The 15,614-nt window shown below is 45.3% G+C and overlaps 2 protein-coding genes across 4 annotated transcripts in view; both read left to right on the plus strand.

Annotated features, from left to right (window-relative positions):
- The window catches only part of MINDY3 (MINDY lysine 48 deubiquitinase 3), a 36,004-nt gene extending 34,484 nt beyond the window's left edge, over positions 1-1,520 (plus strand). For both annotated transcript variants that reach the window (XM_079948361.1, XM_079948362.1), the window contains one exon: positions 303-1,520. In XM_079948361.1, the coding sequence (XP_079804487.1) occupies positions 303-452 (150 nt within the window). In that variant the 3' untranslated portion in view covers positions 453-1,520. The remainder of the gene's footprint in view (positions 1-302) is intronic.
- A 7,321-nt stretch (positions 1,521-8,841) lies between these two features.
- Positions 8,842-15,614, plus strand: part of ITGA8 (integrin subunit alpha 8) — a 136,644-nt gene continuing 129,871 nt past the window's right edge. For both annotated transcript variants that reach the window (XM_079948271.1, XM_079948272.1), the window contains exons 1-2: positions 8,842-9,113; positions 12,601-12,725. In XM_079948271.1, coding sequence (XP_079804397.1) covers positions 8,857-9,113; positions 12,601-12,725 — 382 coding nt within the window. In that variant the 5' untranslated portion in view covers positions 8,842-8,856. The remainder of the gene's footprint in view (positions 9,114-12,600; positions 12,726-15,614) is intronic.

The raw sequence follows: 15,614 nt of genomic DNA on the forward strand, positions 1-15,614 counted from the left end.
AAGGCCCCATGTTCCGTCACCCCAGAAGAGACTAACAAACTAAAGACCAAGCTGGTTCTAGAGTCCCTCTTATATCCTTTCTTCATGTATGCTTCTGGTGAACGTGTAGTACGGCACAAAAACGTAAGAGTCCTATGAGTGTTTCATTTCATCTTGTTAATAAGGTGCAGAAGATTTAAATTGATTTGAACCTTTGCTCTCGAAGTGATCTTTTAAAAATAGAATGGCTTGGTTTTGGTCTTTAAAATAACATGGTATTTCTTTGGAACAGGAGATTAAATAAGATAATTACATTTTCACAGGTCATGTACGTCGAAGGCACAGCAGTGATTATGGGCTTTGAAGACCCAATGCTACAAACTGATGATACTCCAGTCAAGCGCTGTTTGCAGACTAAATGGCCATACATAGAACTACTCTGGACCACAGATCGATCCCCTTCGTTAAATTGATGCTAAGAAAAGACCATGTACTTATAAATATCCAACATTTTGAATGAGGGTTGGATAGGCAGCTGCCTTTATTTTAAAAAAAACACACAAGCAAACTATACTTTTGATTGCGTGGCTATACACTGGTGTCACCGAGAAACTGTAAATAAACACTTTTCAGTGTTGATTAGACTATTTAATTTTTTTAACAATTGGATTGATTTCTATTATACCAACTAGTTCCTCTTTGGCCATTGTAGTACAGTTATTGTGAGTTCTCACCCAGAAGCCTCCTTTTTCAGCCCAAAAATAACCTGGGAAATGGTCTAGTAGTGCAGTATCTGCATATTAGATGAAATTGGTCTTAAACGTCATCATAGTATTCACCCGTTTACACATTTGTTTGGCCATATGTTTTATTTGGATCATTCTGCCTTAGGGCACAACCCATCGGGAAATTTCCATACATGCACCCCACTTAAAAGGATGGATGAGAGCTGTGCAAGAGCATGGTAGCTTTTACCCAGTTCTCAGGGCTTATTCAAGGCAGCTGTTGGGTGGGTTTTGGCATACACTGCAGTATCACAACTTTGGGACTAGATTGGCATTTGCACTGAATATGTATAGATGAGTTAAATTTCTGCTGCTCTCTTCTAGAAATCTTAAGACTCATCTACATGGCTTTGCACAAACAGCAAAAAAATGATGTGGGGTATTTTTTGTTTTTAAAATGGCTAATTATAAATGATTAATGCTATTTATTGGCAGTTGTATTGTTCCCAGAATTTACATATTTGGCACACTGAAAGTCAAAGCAAGATTTAAGAAGAATAGAATAATAATAATAATAATATTTGATATTGTATAAAGGAAATATAAAAAGCCTTAACAGCAGAGAGAATTTGTGCTGCGATTTTTGAAGCTGTTCATGTTATTATTGCCAAATACCTCTTCTCAACATGTCCTAACAAAAAACATAAGCCAGCACTATTGTATGTGTTACATGCATGAAAACATCTGTTATTCAAGTAGTATAGTCCATTATTTATTCTCTAGCAGGGCTTAATAAAAATCTACCCAAATAGTGAACTAGTGATTTTTGCCTCCTTGCCTACCCAACTTGGTCACATTTATTTGTTATTTTTTAATGTCATAGAGTAGCTCTATGGCTATTGAGTAATGGTATATTATACAGTGGTACCTCGGGTTAAGTACTTAATTCGTTCCAGAAGTCCGTTCTTAACCTGAACTGTTCTTAACCTGAAGCACCACTTTAGCTAATGGGGCCTCCTGCTGCTGCGCTGCCAGACCACGATTTCTATTGTCATCCTGAAGCAAAGTTCTTAACCCGAGGTACTATTTCTGGGTTAGCGGAGTCTGTAACCTGAAGCGTATTTAACCCGAGGTACCACTGTACTTAAGTCATACTTAAGGCTACCCTGTTTTTCAGAATGTTAAGGAAAGGTGTTGTGTGGCCTTCAGAGTGATACATTGTGCCCATTGATATTCTCATCTCCCACTTCCACCTGAAGTTTCTGTGTTTCAAGGCTTTTCTGTTCACTTCAGTGGTAGAGGCAGCATCGCATGCATGGAGCTCTTCACGTAAATTCCTTGGCCCAAGTGTCACTGATGTTGCACAGAATTTTTATTTTAAAACACACACACTTCAGGCATATTCTAATGAATTTGGGAGTAAACAATCTTCTTGTTTTTCCTTTCAATAAATGGGCTACTTTGCCCTAGCAAAAATATTCAGACATCTGTTGCTATAATGCAACCTGATTCACTATTCTTAACCTCTCCTCAGTCCTTGCTTTAGTCCACCAGAAGAGGCAGAAATGTGCATCTTCTCAAATGCAAAACCTTCTTGCCGATCTGTGCAGCTATTCTGTAGAAATAAGTGCTATTAAAAGGAGCCTTTCGTTGACCAGGGACTGTACTACAAATAGTATTTTTTCAAAAGGCCAGAACTGTTTGAAAAGGTGAGATGGTAACTTGCAGATTTTTTTCAAAAAATCAATGTTGCTGTACTCTGGCAAATACAAAATAACTATTAGAAGCATGTGTTATGCTAATAGTCTCAGCTGCTCTTGGCTTGCAGTTATTTTCTCCAAAAAGAACAGTTGGAGATGGCTAGAAATGCTTGGACTGCAGGAGAAAAGGCATATTACTGAAGGTTACAAATGCACACAAATGTACTATTATGCAGGAGTCATATGTCTAGGAAGGTCTAGCATGTGCTTTAGTAGCAGTAAAATGCTGTTGAAACCAAGTTGTTCCAGTTCGTTACTGGAGGTTTGTAACCCGCACCCCAGTCTCATGATCATGTAACTGGCACTGTAGTCTGTGGCTCTGTTTTATAATATCCAAAGCACATCATTTTCATTGCAGAAATTTGTCTTGGGTACTTATCAGTACCATTAACCTAATTGTGCTATTTTGTATTATGTTTGACAATGTCAGCAATTTGCTGCCAAATATCTAACAAAACTCAACCCCCTGTTTTAACACTGTGTCGTTTGCATTCCTCAGTAGCACCCGTGGAAAAATGAAGCAGCAGGCCCAGAACTGATAAGTAGAGTTTCATTGTCAAATCCCAGCAGAGAATGTGTTTCTGGAGAGAGAGAATCAAGTGCAGTTGAACTCTGTTTCCCCCGATAAAGCTGGGTTGACTGCAGAGAGATCAGGCACTTGAAGCATCCTTAGCGAATGAAGCAAAGGGATATTGAAGAGCACAAATGCTATCTTGTTTGTGTTTTAAGATGGCCCCATATTTTTCATGTTGACTTTGAGGGGAAGATGGCGAGTGAGAGCCCTGGGGTTTTGGTTTGGATTTGTTTGTTCTTCTGGGTGGGCAAGGGCCCTGTAAAATAAACTCAGGCCCTCTGTGGGAAAAGTGTGTTTGGCTTGATCAGTTTCCTTTGGAAACACCCCCCCCCCTTCAGAGACCCTGCCCTTCTTCTGGGAGATAACGATTTTTGTTAGAGTAATTATATTGGGCAGGGGGTGACATTGTTTCTTTCCCTGCTTTATTTCAATGCACTCACTACCCTGGAGCAGCAGAGGTTCAAGGTCAACTGTCTCTCCATATTTCACAGTTACTGGCTTACTTTTCCTCAAGAGATAGACTAAAGGAGAGAGGTAACAACTTCCTTCTGTTACAGGATACTGCTGCTGCTGCTGCTTTTGTTCTTATTCTCATTTTTTTTTTATGCTCCCTTCCAGAACCAGAAATAATTGCAAAACTTACTGATGTGTCAGAATGACTGTCTCAAACAGGGAACCAAAGGTCCATACCCTTCCTCTGCTGGCAGTAGGGTAGTTACTTATGCACCACAAAAATAACATAGGTTTGCATAATACATTGCATGTGCTAATTTGTGTCTATTGCTGCCAATTTAGGGATAATTGCTATAGTTCAAAAAGAAAGGCGATAGAGGCAGTGACCATTTTGCATAGGGGTTCCGTTCCTGGCCCCCGTGTGCATCTACAGAACCCACATTAGCCTGCTATGCCCCCATTCTGCCCTCTTCCAAGTCAAAAAGGACCTGCCCATCAGTGGTTACACATCAGTTAAAAAGGTAAAGGGACCCCTAACCATTAGGTCCAGTCGTGGCCGACTCTGGGGTTGCGGCGCTCATCTCGCTTTATTGGCCGAGGGAGCCGGCGTACAGCTTCTGGGTCATGTGGCCAGCTTCTGGCGAACCAGAGCAGTGCACGGAAACACCATTTACCTTCCTGCCAGAGTGGTACCTATTTATCTACTTGCACTTTGACGTGCTTTCGAACTGCTAGGTTGGCAGGAGCAGCGACCGAGCAACGGGAGCTCACCCCATCATGGGGATTTGAACCGCCGGCCTTCTGATCGGCAAGTCCTAGGCTCTGTGGTTTAACCCACAGCACCACCCATGTCCCACACATCAGTTGGATGGATGTAAAATGGTTGCCGCCTCTATGTCTTGCCTTGGTTGGGGAAACTGACCCCTGTGGCCCATTATGGCCCTTGATGTGAAAAATCATCCCCACCCCTGTCTTACAGTTCACTATTGGCTACAACTCTGTCAAACCATATTCACCTATTTGAAGTACAGTGGTACCTCAGGTTAAGTACTTAATTCATTCTGGAGGTCCGTACTTAACCTGAAACTGTTCTTTTTTTTTTTTTTGCAAAAACTTTATTAGTTTTTACAATATCAACGACAAACAAAAACATAAAACAAACAAAACATAACAAACATAAATCATAACCTTATTGAAAATAACAGTTATTTACTTTGTAGAACAACTTCCTCGTTTCCCCTTAGTTGAATTTCATTGCATATCCTTATAACAGTTTTCCAAATCCCAATTTTAATACCCTTTAAATTAAACATTAGCATCTTTAAATCTTCTTCTTGTATTAAACATATTATTTTATCAGTTAACATAAATACAATCCTAAGGCCATTAAGTATCTGGAGGCTATTTCCAGTTATTTTAGCTTAACAAATTTAGCTAAATAATCATTAAATTTCTTCCAGTCTTCGTGGTGTTCCTCCTCCTTCTGGTCGCGGACTCTTCCGGTTAGATCGGCTAGCTCCATAAAATCCATCATCTTCATCTGCCATTCTTCTACTGTTGGTAATTCTTGGGTTTTCCACTTTTTAGCTAACAAAATACGAGCCGCAGTTGTGGCATACAAAAATAAATTAACATCTTTCTTGGGCAATTCGGAACCTGTTATTCCAAGAAGAAAGCTAAAGTGGTGCTTCAGGTTAACAACAGTTTCAGGCTTCTTGGAACCTGAAACTGTTCTTAACCTGAAGCACCACTTTAGCTAATGGGGCCTCCTGCTGCCGCCGTGCCGCTGGAGCACAATTTTTGTTCTCATCCTGAAGCAAAGTTCTTAACCCGAGGTAATATTTCTGGGTTAGCGGAGTCTGTAACCTGAAGCGTATGTAATCCGAGGTACCACTGTACCAGAAATAAAGATTTAATAAGGTTTAACATTTGCCATAAGTTTCTCAACTAAAATTTTCTTTTTTATCAGATTATTTTATCCTGCTTTTTAAAATTTCAGCCGATTTTATTCCTTTTCAAGAAAACAACCAGATGTTGGGAAATAAATTAATTGTAATATAGATGGTGTGGTTGTTTTGTCATAGTTATGCTGAAAGAGGGCCAAATATTTCCCTTCCCCCTCTTGAGTTTGAGAGGCCTCCGTGGCTCCATTCCCACTGCTATGGGAAGCTGATGTGTTCATTTCACCCTTAAAAATCTGCACAACAGCTCTGGTTACATCTCACTTAACACTGCAGCTGATAGGAGCGTCTCAAAAGTCAAATAGCATGAGGCAGGGCAAGCTGGTGATGACAGCTTAAGGCGCTGCACTTAACCTTGGAAATAAATTTTGCTCTTTGCTTGCAGTGGTTGGATGTGGCCAAGTAATTCTGCCTGCCGCTCTCATATGCATTCACACCACTGCTATATGTATAAATGCACCCTAAACTGTCTCTGACTTTGTTTTAAATGCCTTCTTTCAGAATGTTCTGAACTAACTCCATCTCTCTCCTTCCACGGCTTTTTGTTTGTCCTGCCAAAAGCTACAAGATAAGCTGGTTTTAGAGAAGTACCCAGATGTGTGTGAGGAAGGGCGGTTTTCTCATGCCAGAAAAAAAACACATGAGACAATTTGGCTCCATCACGGTGTATCTCTCTCCCCCTTCCCTTTGTTTTAGTGAAAACTACAATACAGGCAAGTCCTGCCTATATTAACAATACTGATAAACAGAACTCAGGAAAGAGAGAGAAAGTTGTCAGTAGTTTGCCTTAACCAGGGATAGGGAAGCAGTCGTCATCCAGATGTTTTCAGACTACAACTTCCATCATCCCAGACCATCAGCCATGCTGGCTGGGTCTGATGGCGGTTGGAGTCTGGCAACATCTGGATGCACAGGCGTATCAATAAAACCAAGACAAATCTGATGTTCTTCCCTCCTCCCAACAAAAGTCTGCTCTCCTAAGAAAAAATCCTGAAAGGTCACTGGTTCCCCTCCTAACCCTGAATGCTGAGAAACATGGCCACACATAAGCATTTTCTGAGGATTTTTGCCATTCCTCATTCTTCCTTCTGGCAAAAGAATACCCAGCTTGACTTTTGGGGGGAAGTCAGAAGCACAGCCTTCTTAGTTTGTTGAAGAGCAAGAAGTCCTGGAAGAGGGGGCGGGAGGAATCATGGAGGGGTGAAGAAAAAGCAGCAGCAGCAGCTTGGGGCATTTTTGAGAGTATTATGGCATAAGGCAGGGGTCAGCAAGGTTTATCTTTTTTTTATTAAAATTTTAAAACATAAATGCAGAAATAAAAAACAATGAAACATATCATAACATATTTTCTTAGCTTCATTGGACTCCCTCACGGCTCCCACTTGCATCATTGTCAATTCTTACCTGCAATTTATCATCGTTTACATTCTTATATCCCATTCATTTAAAATATAATCTAATAATCCTCCCAAAGGTTTATGTTTTTTCCTCAATCTCACTTGTCATCCTAATTCCATCTAGTTTAGTGGTGCTCAATTATTTATGATCTAGCATCCTTCTTAACATTCAACCAAATTACAATGCTTTTTTAAATAAATCTTAAATTTCTTCCAGTCTTCTTCAACCTTCTCTTCTCCCAGGTCTCGGATTCTGCCGGTCATCTCGGCTAGTTCCATATAGTCTATCAGCTGCATCTGCCACTCTTCCAGTGTGGGTAGATCTTGGGTTTTCCAGTGCTTAGCGATAAGTATCCTTGCTGCTGTTGTTGCATACATAAAAAATGTTCGGTCCTTCCTTAACACCTTCTGGCCGACAATACCCAAAAGGAAGGCCTCTGGTTTCTTAGTGAAGGTATACTTAAATACCTTTTTCAGCTCATTATATATCATTTCCCAGAAAGTCTCTTTTAATTTCAGACCAACATTTTTCATAGTTATCCTTAAAAAGACTCAGATTTTTTGCTGTTATGTTTACCCCTAGGTACTTTACTTTTTTAACCACAGTTAGTTCTGTCTCTCTCTGAAACCGTTCTGACTCTGTATCTGTCAAATTTTTTCCCAGCACCTTAGTTTTCTGTTTGTTTAATTTGAATCCCGCCACCCGACCAAAGTCTTGAATCAATTGTAACACTCTTTTCGTACTAGATTCTGGCTCCTGCAGCAGCAAGGTTTATCTTGCCTGGGCCAGATCAGTCCCGCCAGTGGCGTAGCGTGGGGGGTGCAGGGGGGGCCAGCCGCACCGGGCGCAACATCTGGGGTTAGGGCAAATCCACGGGTTGGGGGCGCAAATCCACGGGTTAGGGGGCGCAAATTACTTGCCTTGCCCCGGGTGCTGACAACCCACGCTACGCCACTGAGTCCCGCGGAGATCCCTCTGTGGGCCGGATTGTGTGTGCACGTTCATGGTTTCCGGTGTCTGCGCATGCACAGACACGATCTCCGGCACCACGGAAGTGAGTCCCTGCGCTGCGCCGGTTTAGCACAGCACATGAGCTGGCAGCTCGGTTTGGGGGTGGCTTGTGGGCCAGTCAAACGACCTCCTTAGGTTGCTGACCCCTGGCATAAGTTTTTGTGGAGCATAGTCCGCTTCATCAGATGGATGAAGAACTGCCTCAGTAGCCAATGTGGTTGGACCCGGGACCTGGGAAACCAGGCTTCAAATCCCCCCTCCCCATGAAGTTCACTGGGTGACCTTGGCCCAGTCTAACCTACTTCACAGGGTGGTTGTTTGGGAGGGTGAGAACCAGGGAGGCCACCTCCAGCTCCTTGGAGAAAAACGCAGAGGCTGTAAGTGCAATAACTGTATCTGAGGGTAGACGGGAAGAAGAAACGGAGCGCGGAGGAGTCAAGTGGCCTTGAAACGGCGCGAGTCCGTGACGACCCTCCGCGAAGTGGCAAGAGTGCCAAATGAAGACAACGAGGACCCTTCGCAAGAGCAGCGTGCAGACGCCAGACCTTGTGGGCGTCGTAAAGTGACCTCAGTCGCTTGCTTCTGTGGGAAACGAGCTTTCTTCTCGTCAGAGTAGCTCCAGCCCGGACGCTCTTCTGGAAAGGCCATCAGCGGCGGCGTCCGCGTTTGGTGGGCTCGGCCCTCCAGCCTCCCCTCCCCGTCGCGGCCCGGCCGCGGCCACCAGGGGGCGCCCACTCAGGCACTACTCGCGCGCTGCCCCGACGGCCGGCGGCGGCGGGCTTTGCGCCTCCCTCGCCATGCCACCTCCTGGCGGGCGGGCGGGCGGCGCGCGCAGAGCGAGGCACGGGGGCGGCAGCGGCGGCGGCCAGAGGTAGCCCGGCGAGGCTCCCAGCGGCGCCTTTCAAGCTCTTCGCTGCTGCCGCCGCCGCCGCCGCCGCTTGGGACTCCTGAGGAGAGCGAGGGAGCGAGGGAGGGAGGGAGCGGCTGCCGGGAGGATGTGGAGGCGGCGGCGGAGGCTGCTGCTGGTGCCGCTGCTGCCGCTGCTCGGGTCGTCGTCGTCGTCGTCGGCGCCTTGGTGCGGGCGCTGCGCTGCGGGCGGCGGCGCGCTGCTCTCGCTGCTGCTGCTCCTGGCGCCGCTGGCCGGGACGCTGCGCGCCTTCAACCTGGACCAGGAGAAGCTCGCCGTCTACGGCGGACCCGACGGCAGCTACTTCGGCTACGCGCTGGATTTTTACAGCCCTGCGCCCCACGCGTAAGTAGCGCCCGGCGCTTTTATATATATATATAGGGCTCCGCGGCTGCGGAGCCCTCGCCGTCCATCCAGCTCGGTGCGTTGACGGGCAGAGGTTCTCCGGGGTTTCAGGCAAGGGACTCTGTCCAGCTCCTACCTGAACCTGGGATTGAACCCGGGACCTTCTACATCCAAAGACGATGCTCTGGCCCTGAGCCCGCGGCCAAGAGCAATGCGCGCACTCCTTCCTAGCGGTAGCCGTCTAGGCGCGGCTACTCGGAAGCAAGTCCAAAGAAGTACTTACTCCCAAGCCAGTGAAGAGATCGCAGCTGGTTTACTCGAAAGTCAGCAGCTCCGCTGAGCCCAGCGAGACATACTTTCCAGTAGGCGTACATATAGGTTTACATAGGCAAGGCTACTTACCTGGGAGTAAGCCCATTGAACTCGATGGGGCATACTTCTGAGTAGACATGCATGGGACGGTCTGCTCATCATACAGCGAGAGATTGCAATGGGCTGGTGGGAAGTTCCACCGGTACGTCTTCTGCGATCTGGACTAGAGAATCGAGTGGATCCTGTATTCTTCTTAGTCCAGATCGCAGAGTCCGGCATGATTTCAAGGCAGTTACGTTGACCCAAATGCAGCGTCTCATGGTGTGGACAGATCGCGAGGCATCCAGAATCCTTTTCCTCCAGAGCAGCGTCTACCGATCCGTGGGTTGATGTGCAAACACATTTAAAGCATATCCCACCCCACTCCTTCAAAAGATTCTTGGGAATTGCAGTTTGTCAAGGATGCTGAGAGTTGTAGCTCTGTGAAGGGAAACTAAACTTTCCAGGATTATTTGGGGGGGGGGGGTGCTTTAAATGCATGGTGCCCATACTGTACACAGCCATGGTGCTGAAATCAATGCAATTGTAGAAATCTAGATTTAAGTAGGAGTTTCTGTGAGGCTGCGTCAGGGGCACATATAGGCTCAGTGGCACAGCCTGACAGTATCACTGGCAAGTCACTTGAGATGTACCCCCTGGGTTTAGACTGTGTATATTTCATAGAGCATCTGTGAAGCCCATTAAGAACAAGTTGTGTGTGTGTGTGTGTTACAGTGAAATGCTTTCTGCGACTTAAATAGAAGCGCATTTTTCTGCTGATTCAGCCCTACTGAATTTGACAGGATTAAAGCCTTAACTGGGCAGGAAATCAAACTGCAATTGTCCAATTTAAGGTGCACAGCAGTTTTCTATTGATAGCAGTTCTGTGGACTCTTTCTTTAGACGTCGTCAGTGGTGCTGCACTAAAACCTCTCTCTTGTAAGCTATGGATTGTTGCCAGATTGAATAGACTGAGCTGATTGCTTTGATGAGACCAGGTGTGGCCATAGGCAGGCTTGCATGCCATCAGTCTACCCTGTACATGTACCCTGTACATGTAGTAGCAGAATGCATAGATCAGGCATAGGCAAACTCAGCCCTCTATATGTTTTGGGACTACAGCTCCCATCATCCCTAGCTAACAGGACCAGTAGTCAGGGATGATGGGAATTGTCATCTCAAAACATCTGGAGGGCCGAGTTTGCCTATGCCTGGCATAGATTTACTCCACTGAAAAGCATGGTGCTTGAGATGAGTTCTGTTTACAGTGTTTGATCTGTGATGTCCCATTCACACATACATGTTGTGTTTGCAGTAGCCTAGTGGTGAATGTACACATATGAATGGCTCCTGGGTCTATCAGATATTTGGAGGGGATGTGGACCAGGGGCAGGAGAGAATCATCCCGATTTTTGAGAAATGAATCCATGGAATGTTGGCATCACATTGGAGATCTGCAAGGGGATTTGCTGGAGATCTGTGAGGGGATTTGCTGGAGCAGGGAAGATGCTGGTGTATGGCTTATTGGCCAGCTTTGGGGCCGCTGCCTATACTGAGCAAATGGAGCATAGTGTCTAAGAGCTATGAAAGCCCCTGGTTTGAGTCTTCCACCACCAACTCGCATGGTAGCCTTAGACAAAGCCATTCTTTCTCAACCCTTAGTCCTCCTGTCTCCAAAATAGGGAGATAATAATACTGACTTACCTTAAAGCAGGGATGGGAAACCCGGATGTTGCTGGACTACAACTCCCATCATTTCTCACCATTGCCCATGCTGGTTAGGTCTGATGGAAGCTGATGGAAGCTGATGGAGTCCAACAACATCAGTAGCAGGGTGGGGTCCCTCAAACCTGCCTCCTCTCTGCCTTCAGCATATGATGGTGGTGCTGACAGTAGTGACTGACGCCCCTAATGCACCAGCCTCCAATGGATGGTGGTGATGTGAGAGCCAGTTCATAGACTCACAGAATCATAGAATTGTAGAGCTGGAAGGGTCATCTTGTCCAACCCTTTGCAATGCAGGAATTGTTCACCCAATGTGGAGCTCGAACCCATGACCTTGAGATGAAGGCTCTCATGCTGTACCGAATGAGCCCTTTGGCCTTCTTACTGAGATCAACAGAATTTGCCTGGTGAAGCCAAAAGTCTGTTTATGCAGCAATTTTCCCCAGATGGCTCACAAACAGTTCACAACCCCTAGTTGTTTGTTTGTTCCTAGCTTCTTACGATGAGTAGTACACTGCCTCTAAACATACATAGAGCTTGTTTGTAGCAATGTCATGACCACTGAGAGACCTATCCCTTGTGAATCCCTTTCATCTTTGCTTTGAAAGCTGTCTACTCTACTGGACCTCACAATGTAATGTGGCAATGAATTTTCCTTAAGTTGAGAACATAAGAAGAGCCCTGCTGGATCAGGCCAAAGGCCTGTTTAGCCCAACATCCTGTGTCCCACAGAGATAAGCCAAATGCTTCTGTGAAACCCACCAGCAGGGCATGGGGGCATGTTAATGATGAGCTTGCTGGAGAAGTCCTGTAACCCTATTTAGATGTTCAAAGAATAAGGCAGAAGGCGGAATGCATGGCGTAGCTTCTCAGGTGGCATGTATGTTGGATTAGCATCCCCTCAATACCTTCATCCAAGTCATTTACAAAGATGTTGAACAACAATGGGCCTAGGATAGAACCCTGAAGCACTTTTTTTTTCAATGATGATTAGGAACTGTTTGTGAGCACTCTTTGGATTTGGTTACCAGCTTCTCCACAATAATATCATGGAGGACTTTGTCGAAAGCCTTACTGAAATCAAGACACGCTATGTCTACAGTATTCCCTTATCCATCAAGCTTGTAACTCAAAAAAGAACGAAATGAGATTCATCTGGTATGACTTGTTTTTGAGAAACCCATGCTGGGTCTTAGTAATCACAGCACCCTTTTCTAAGTGCTCACCAACCAACTGTTTAATTACCTATTCCAAAAAGTGCTTGACCATTATTTATTCTTGTTGAATGCTTATAAGTTGTTGTTTTTTAATTAGCTATTGAGCTAGCCTTCAGCAAACAGCCATGTTTCAATGAAACGGCTGACCTTTGCTATTTCATCCTTGTTCATGAATGCCTATGGATGTTTTGCAGAGTAAGTGTCCTAGTTGGAGCTCCTAAGGCCAACACTACCCAGCCAGACATCGTGGAAGGAGGAGCAGTCTACCATTGCCCTTGGCCAGCCGCTGACTGTAAACAGATCCCATTTGATAATACAAGTAAGTGAACTGGTTCTGTGTCAACATCAGTATGGAAACATGCAGTTGAACCCAAGTTCTGATGAAGCTGTGCCTACTCCCTGTGGCATTCCATCCAATGGTGGTCATTTGCCTGACCTAACTCTCTGCAACTTTGCCACTCTTGGGTGTTTGTATGTATGTGCTTTGTGAAGAAGGATTCCATGGGGTTCCCCAAAGAGAGAGCAGTGCTATGCCCTCCAGTGCTTCTACTTAGGCCACATTCATACTATACATTTAAAGCACCATGACACTATTTTGAACATGGCTTCCTCCTTCTGGGAGCTATAGCTTGTTAAGGGTGTTGAGAGTTTATTCCCCCCTCCCAGAGCTACAATTCCCAGAGTTCCCTGTGAAGGATTGATTGTTCAACCACTCTGGAAATTGTAACTCTGGGGAATAAAGGTCTCCTAACAACTCGTAGCACAGGAGCTATCCCACCCATGAGGCAAGGTAAGGCAACTTGCCTCAGGTGGCAGGATCTACAGGGCCACCAGATCAAGTCTCCAAGAAATGAATAGCCTGCTGCTGCCATGGTGGCAACAATGGCTGTGGCGCGCTCCTTGGAGGCCACATCTGACACTACCTCAGTAGCGCCCCCACTCCATGCCACCTCTACAGCAGCCTTCTGGCAAATAGGAGGCACTGCTGGTCTCCTACCACCCTTGTTCCTGATGTAGCTCATTATTCCCATCCCGTTCCCAATATAGATCTTCACTCACCCCTTTTTTGCTCTGGCAGGGGACATAGAGCGTTCTGTGATATGTCTCAGGTGCCAACATGTATTGGTCCAGCCCTGCTCAGCGCCCTTGGCAAACTACAGTTCCCAGAATTCTTTGGGGGGAGTCAGAAGTCTTTAAAGTGGCACCATGGTGTTGTGAATGTGGTCTTAGGCTCTCCACCTTCACCAACTTTCCTGGGTGTCCTGAACCTTCCCCCACCCCGGATGTTTTCATGCAATGTGATTTACACTGGAGTCCTTGTTTTTGTTTCCTATTTCTTTTTTAAGAGGACCGGCCTTGAGTTTTACATAGTGAGCTCCTTGTTCAGTGTTCCTCTCTGAAGCGGAAATCTGTGTGCACTCAGTGTTTAGCACCCAGTCTTTTGCATCTCCATATGCATGGGGATTTCTGTCTGGTTGGGTGGAGCGAAAAGGTACCCTTGCGCTGCATGCTTATTTAATTCTTTTCAGAGGGGAGAACTTTCAGGATAATGGAGGCTGGGTGGAAACCAGTGTAGGCATCATATGGATGGATTGCATCCACTTCAAACCCCTCCCCCACCCCCTCCGACAGATGGTTCCTATTTAATTAAAGGGAAAACACATTTGAGACAATTCGGGTTGTTTATGTTTGCTGTTGTTTTCCCTTTATGGCCCTTGAAAACCATTTAGTGCTAGTGTCTTCTGAAACATTAAAACTGAAAGGTTTTAATTTAGTCAGATCTGATCTTTAGAAGGGATGGGGGCTATGATTCATGGAACTTAGTTTAACTTTAGTGGTGCTTTCTTGAGAACATGGGTACACCCAGCCCCCTTTCTGCAAACATCTATTTCAAAACGTCCCTGAGAGGGAGGCAAAATTAGTAAGGTGATACCTTTGGACACACCAGTGTCTTCTGGGGGAGGTCTCCTTCAGACTCGTGTAAGGAGGTTGGAAGTGAAACTCAGCTCAACAAGCAAAGTTTAGATGGGTACAAACATTGTACAGTATTGTGTAATTCGCTGTATGTCCTCTCTGAGCACATGAAATGGTTGTGGGATAATAGAGAAAGAAAACTTAAGGACACAGTCCTTTGTAATGACTCAGTTACAAATAAACAATGGTGTTCCCACCCCACAATAGCTTTAAGAATCCCCGTGTAGCTACACAGTTCCCAGACTTCTAAGTGTGTTGTCAAAGTTCTATTTGACAACCAAACAAGACTCCCCCAATGGGAGGTATGTTTGACCAGGTGACAGGGTGCTGTCCCCTGTAATCATATCTCTCAGCAATTTACTTTGGGATCTATAGCAGGGCAGAAGTTGGATCAGGGTCTACACTGGTAGAGCTCTGGGTGATCTGTGGTAGATCAGCAGGGATTCCTGGTTCCCAATTGTTTCACATTTGCAACAACAAGGGCTTTCTTCTTCCTCTTTATTGCAGGAACCCACTTAAAGAGGAAAAAGAAAGTCCTTGTTAAGGAAGCTTAAGGAGAGAGAGAAAGAGAGCAGATTTCTGTGTTAAAGAGTTCTGAACTCAGTTCTGGAAACCGACACTCCTGAGCTGAACTTGTGTTCAGAGGTGCCCTGCTCCTTAATCCTAAACATGCTATGTCTGCTGCTGCTGCTACCACCACTACTACTTGGTCACTATTTTGCATCAGGTTCCAGTTGATGGACCTTGGGACTCTACTAAAAACAAAGCAGATTGAGAAATAGGTACACTGAGGGAATGTCCATGCTGTACGACCAGAATGTTGAGTTTACTTACATTCTTTGCGTATGTGTTTTCCCACGGCAAGTGTAGGGAGCCTTTAACCCTTCAGATGTTGCTGAACCACAGCTTCCACCATCCCTGAACTCTAGGTTGAAGAACACTTCCCTAGCCCACTGACAGCTGGTCATGTATGCCTGCTGATGTGCCACCAATGTGCACAGAATGATAATGTCTTTTGACAAACTTCTGTAAGCTCTCCCAAATGTGAGTTAGTGGTGGCAGAACAGAACCTGGATTCCTATGTCTGTAGGCAAGCACACATGATCTCCTTGCCACAGGTTGTGGACAGGTGGAAGTCAAGAGGAACAAACTTATCCCTCCAGCTGACATTTGCAGATGTGGTCATGAAAACAGGTTCTCAGAACTGAGAATTTATGGGCAAAGGTTTGTAGGA

Source organism: Podarcis cretensis (genome assembly GCF_951804945.1).
Source record: "Podarcis cretensis genome assembly, chromosome: 12".
Taxonomy (NCBI): domain Eukaryota; kingdom Metazoa; phylum Chordata; class Lepidosauria; order Squamata; family Lacertidae; genus Podarcis; species Podarcis cretensis.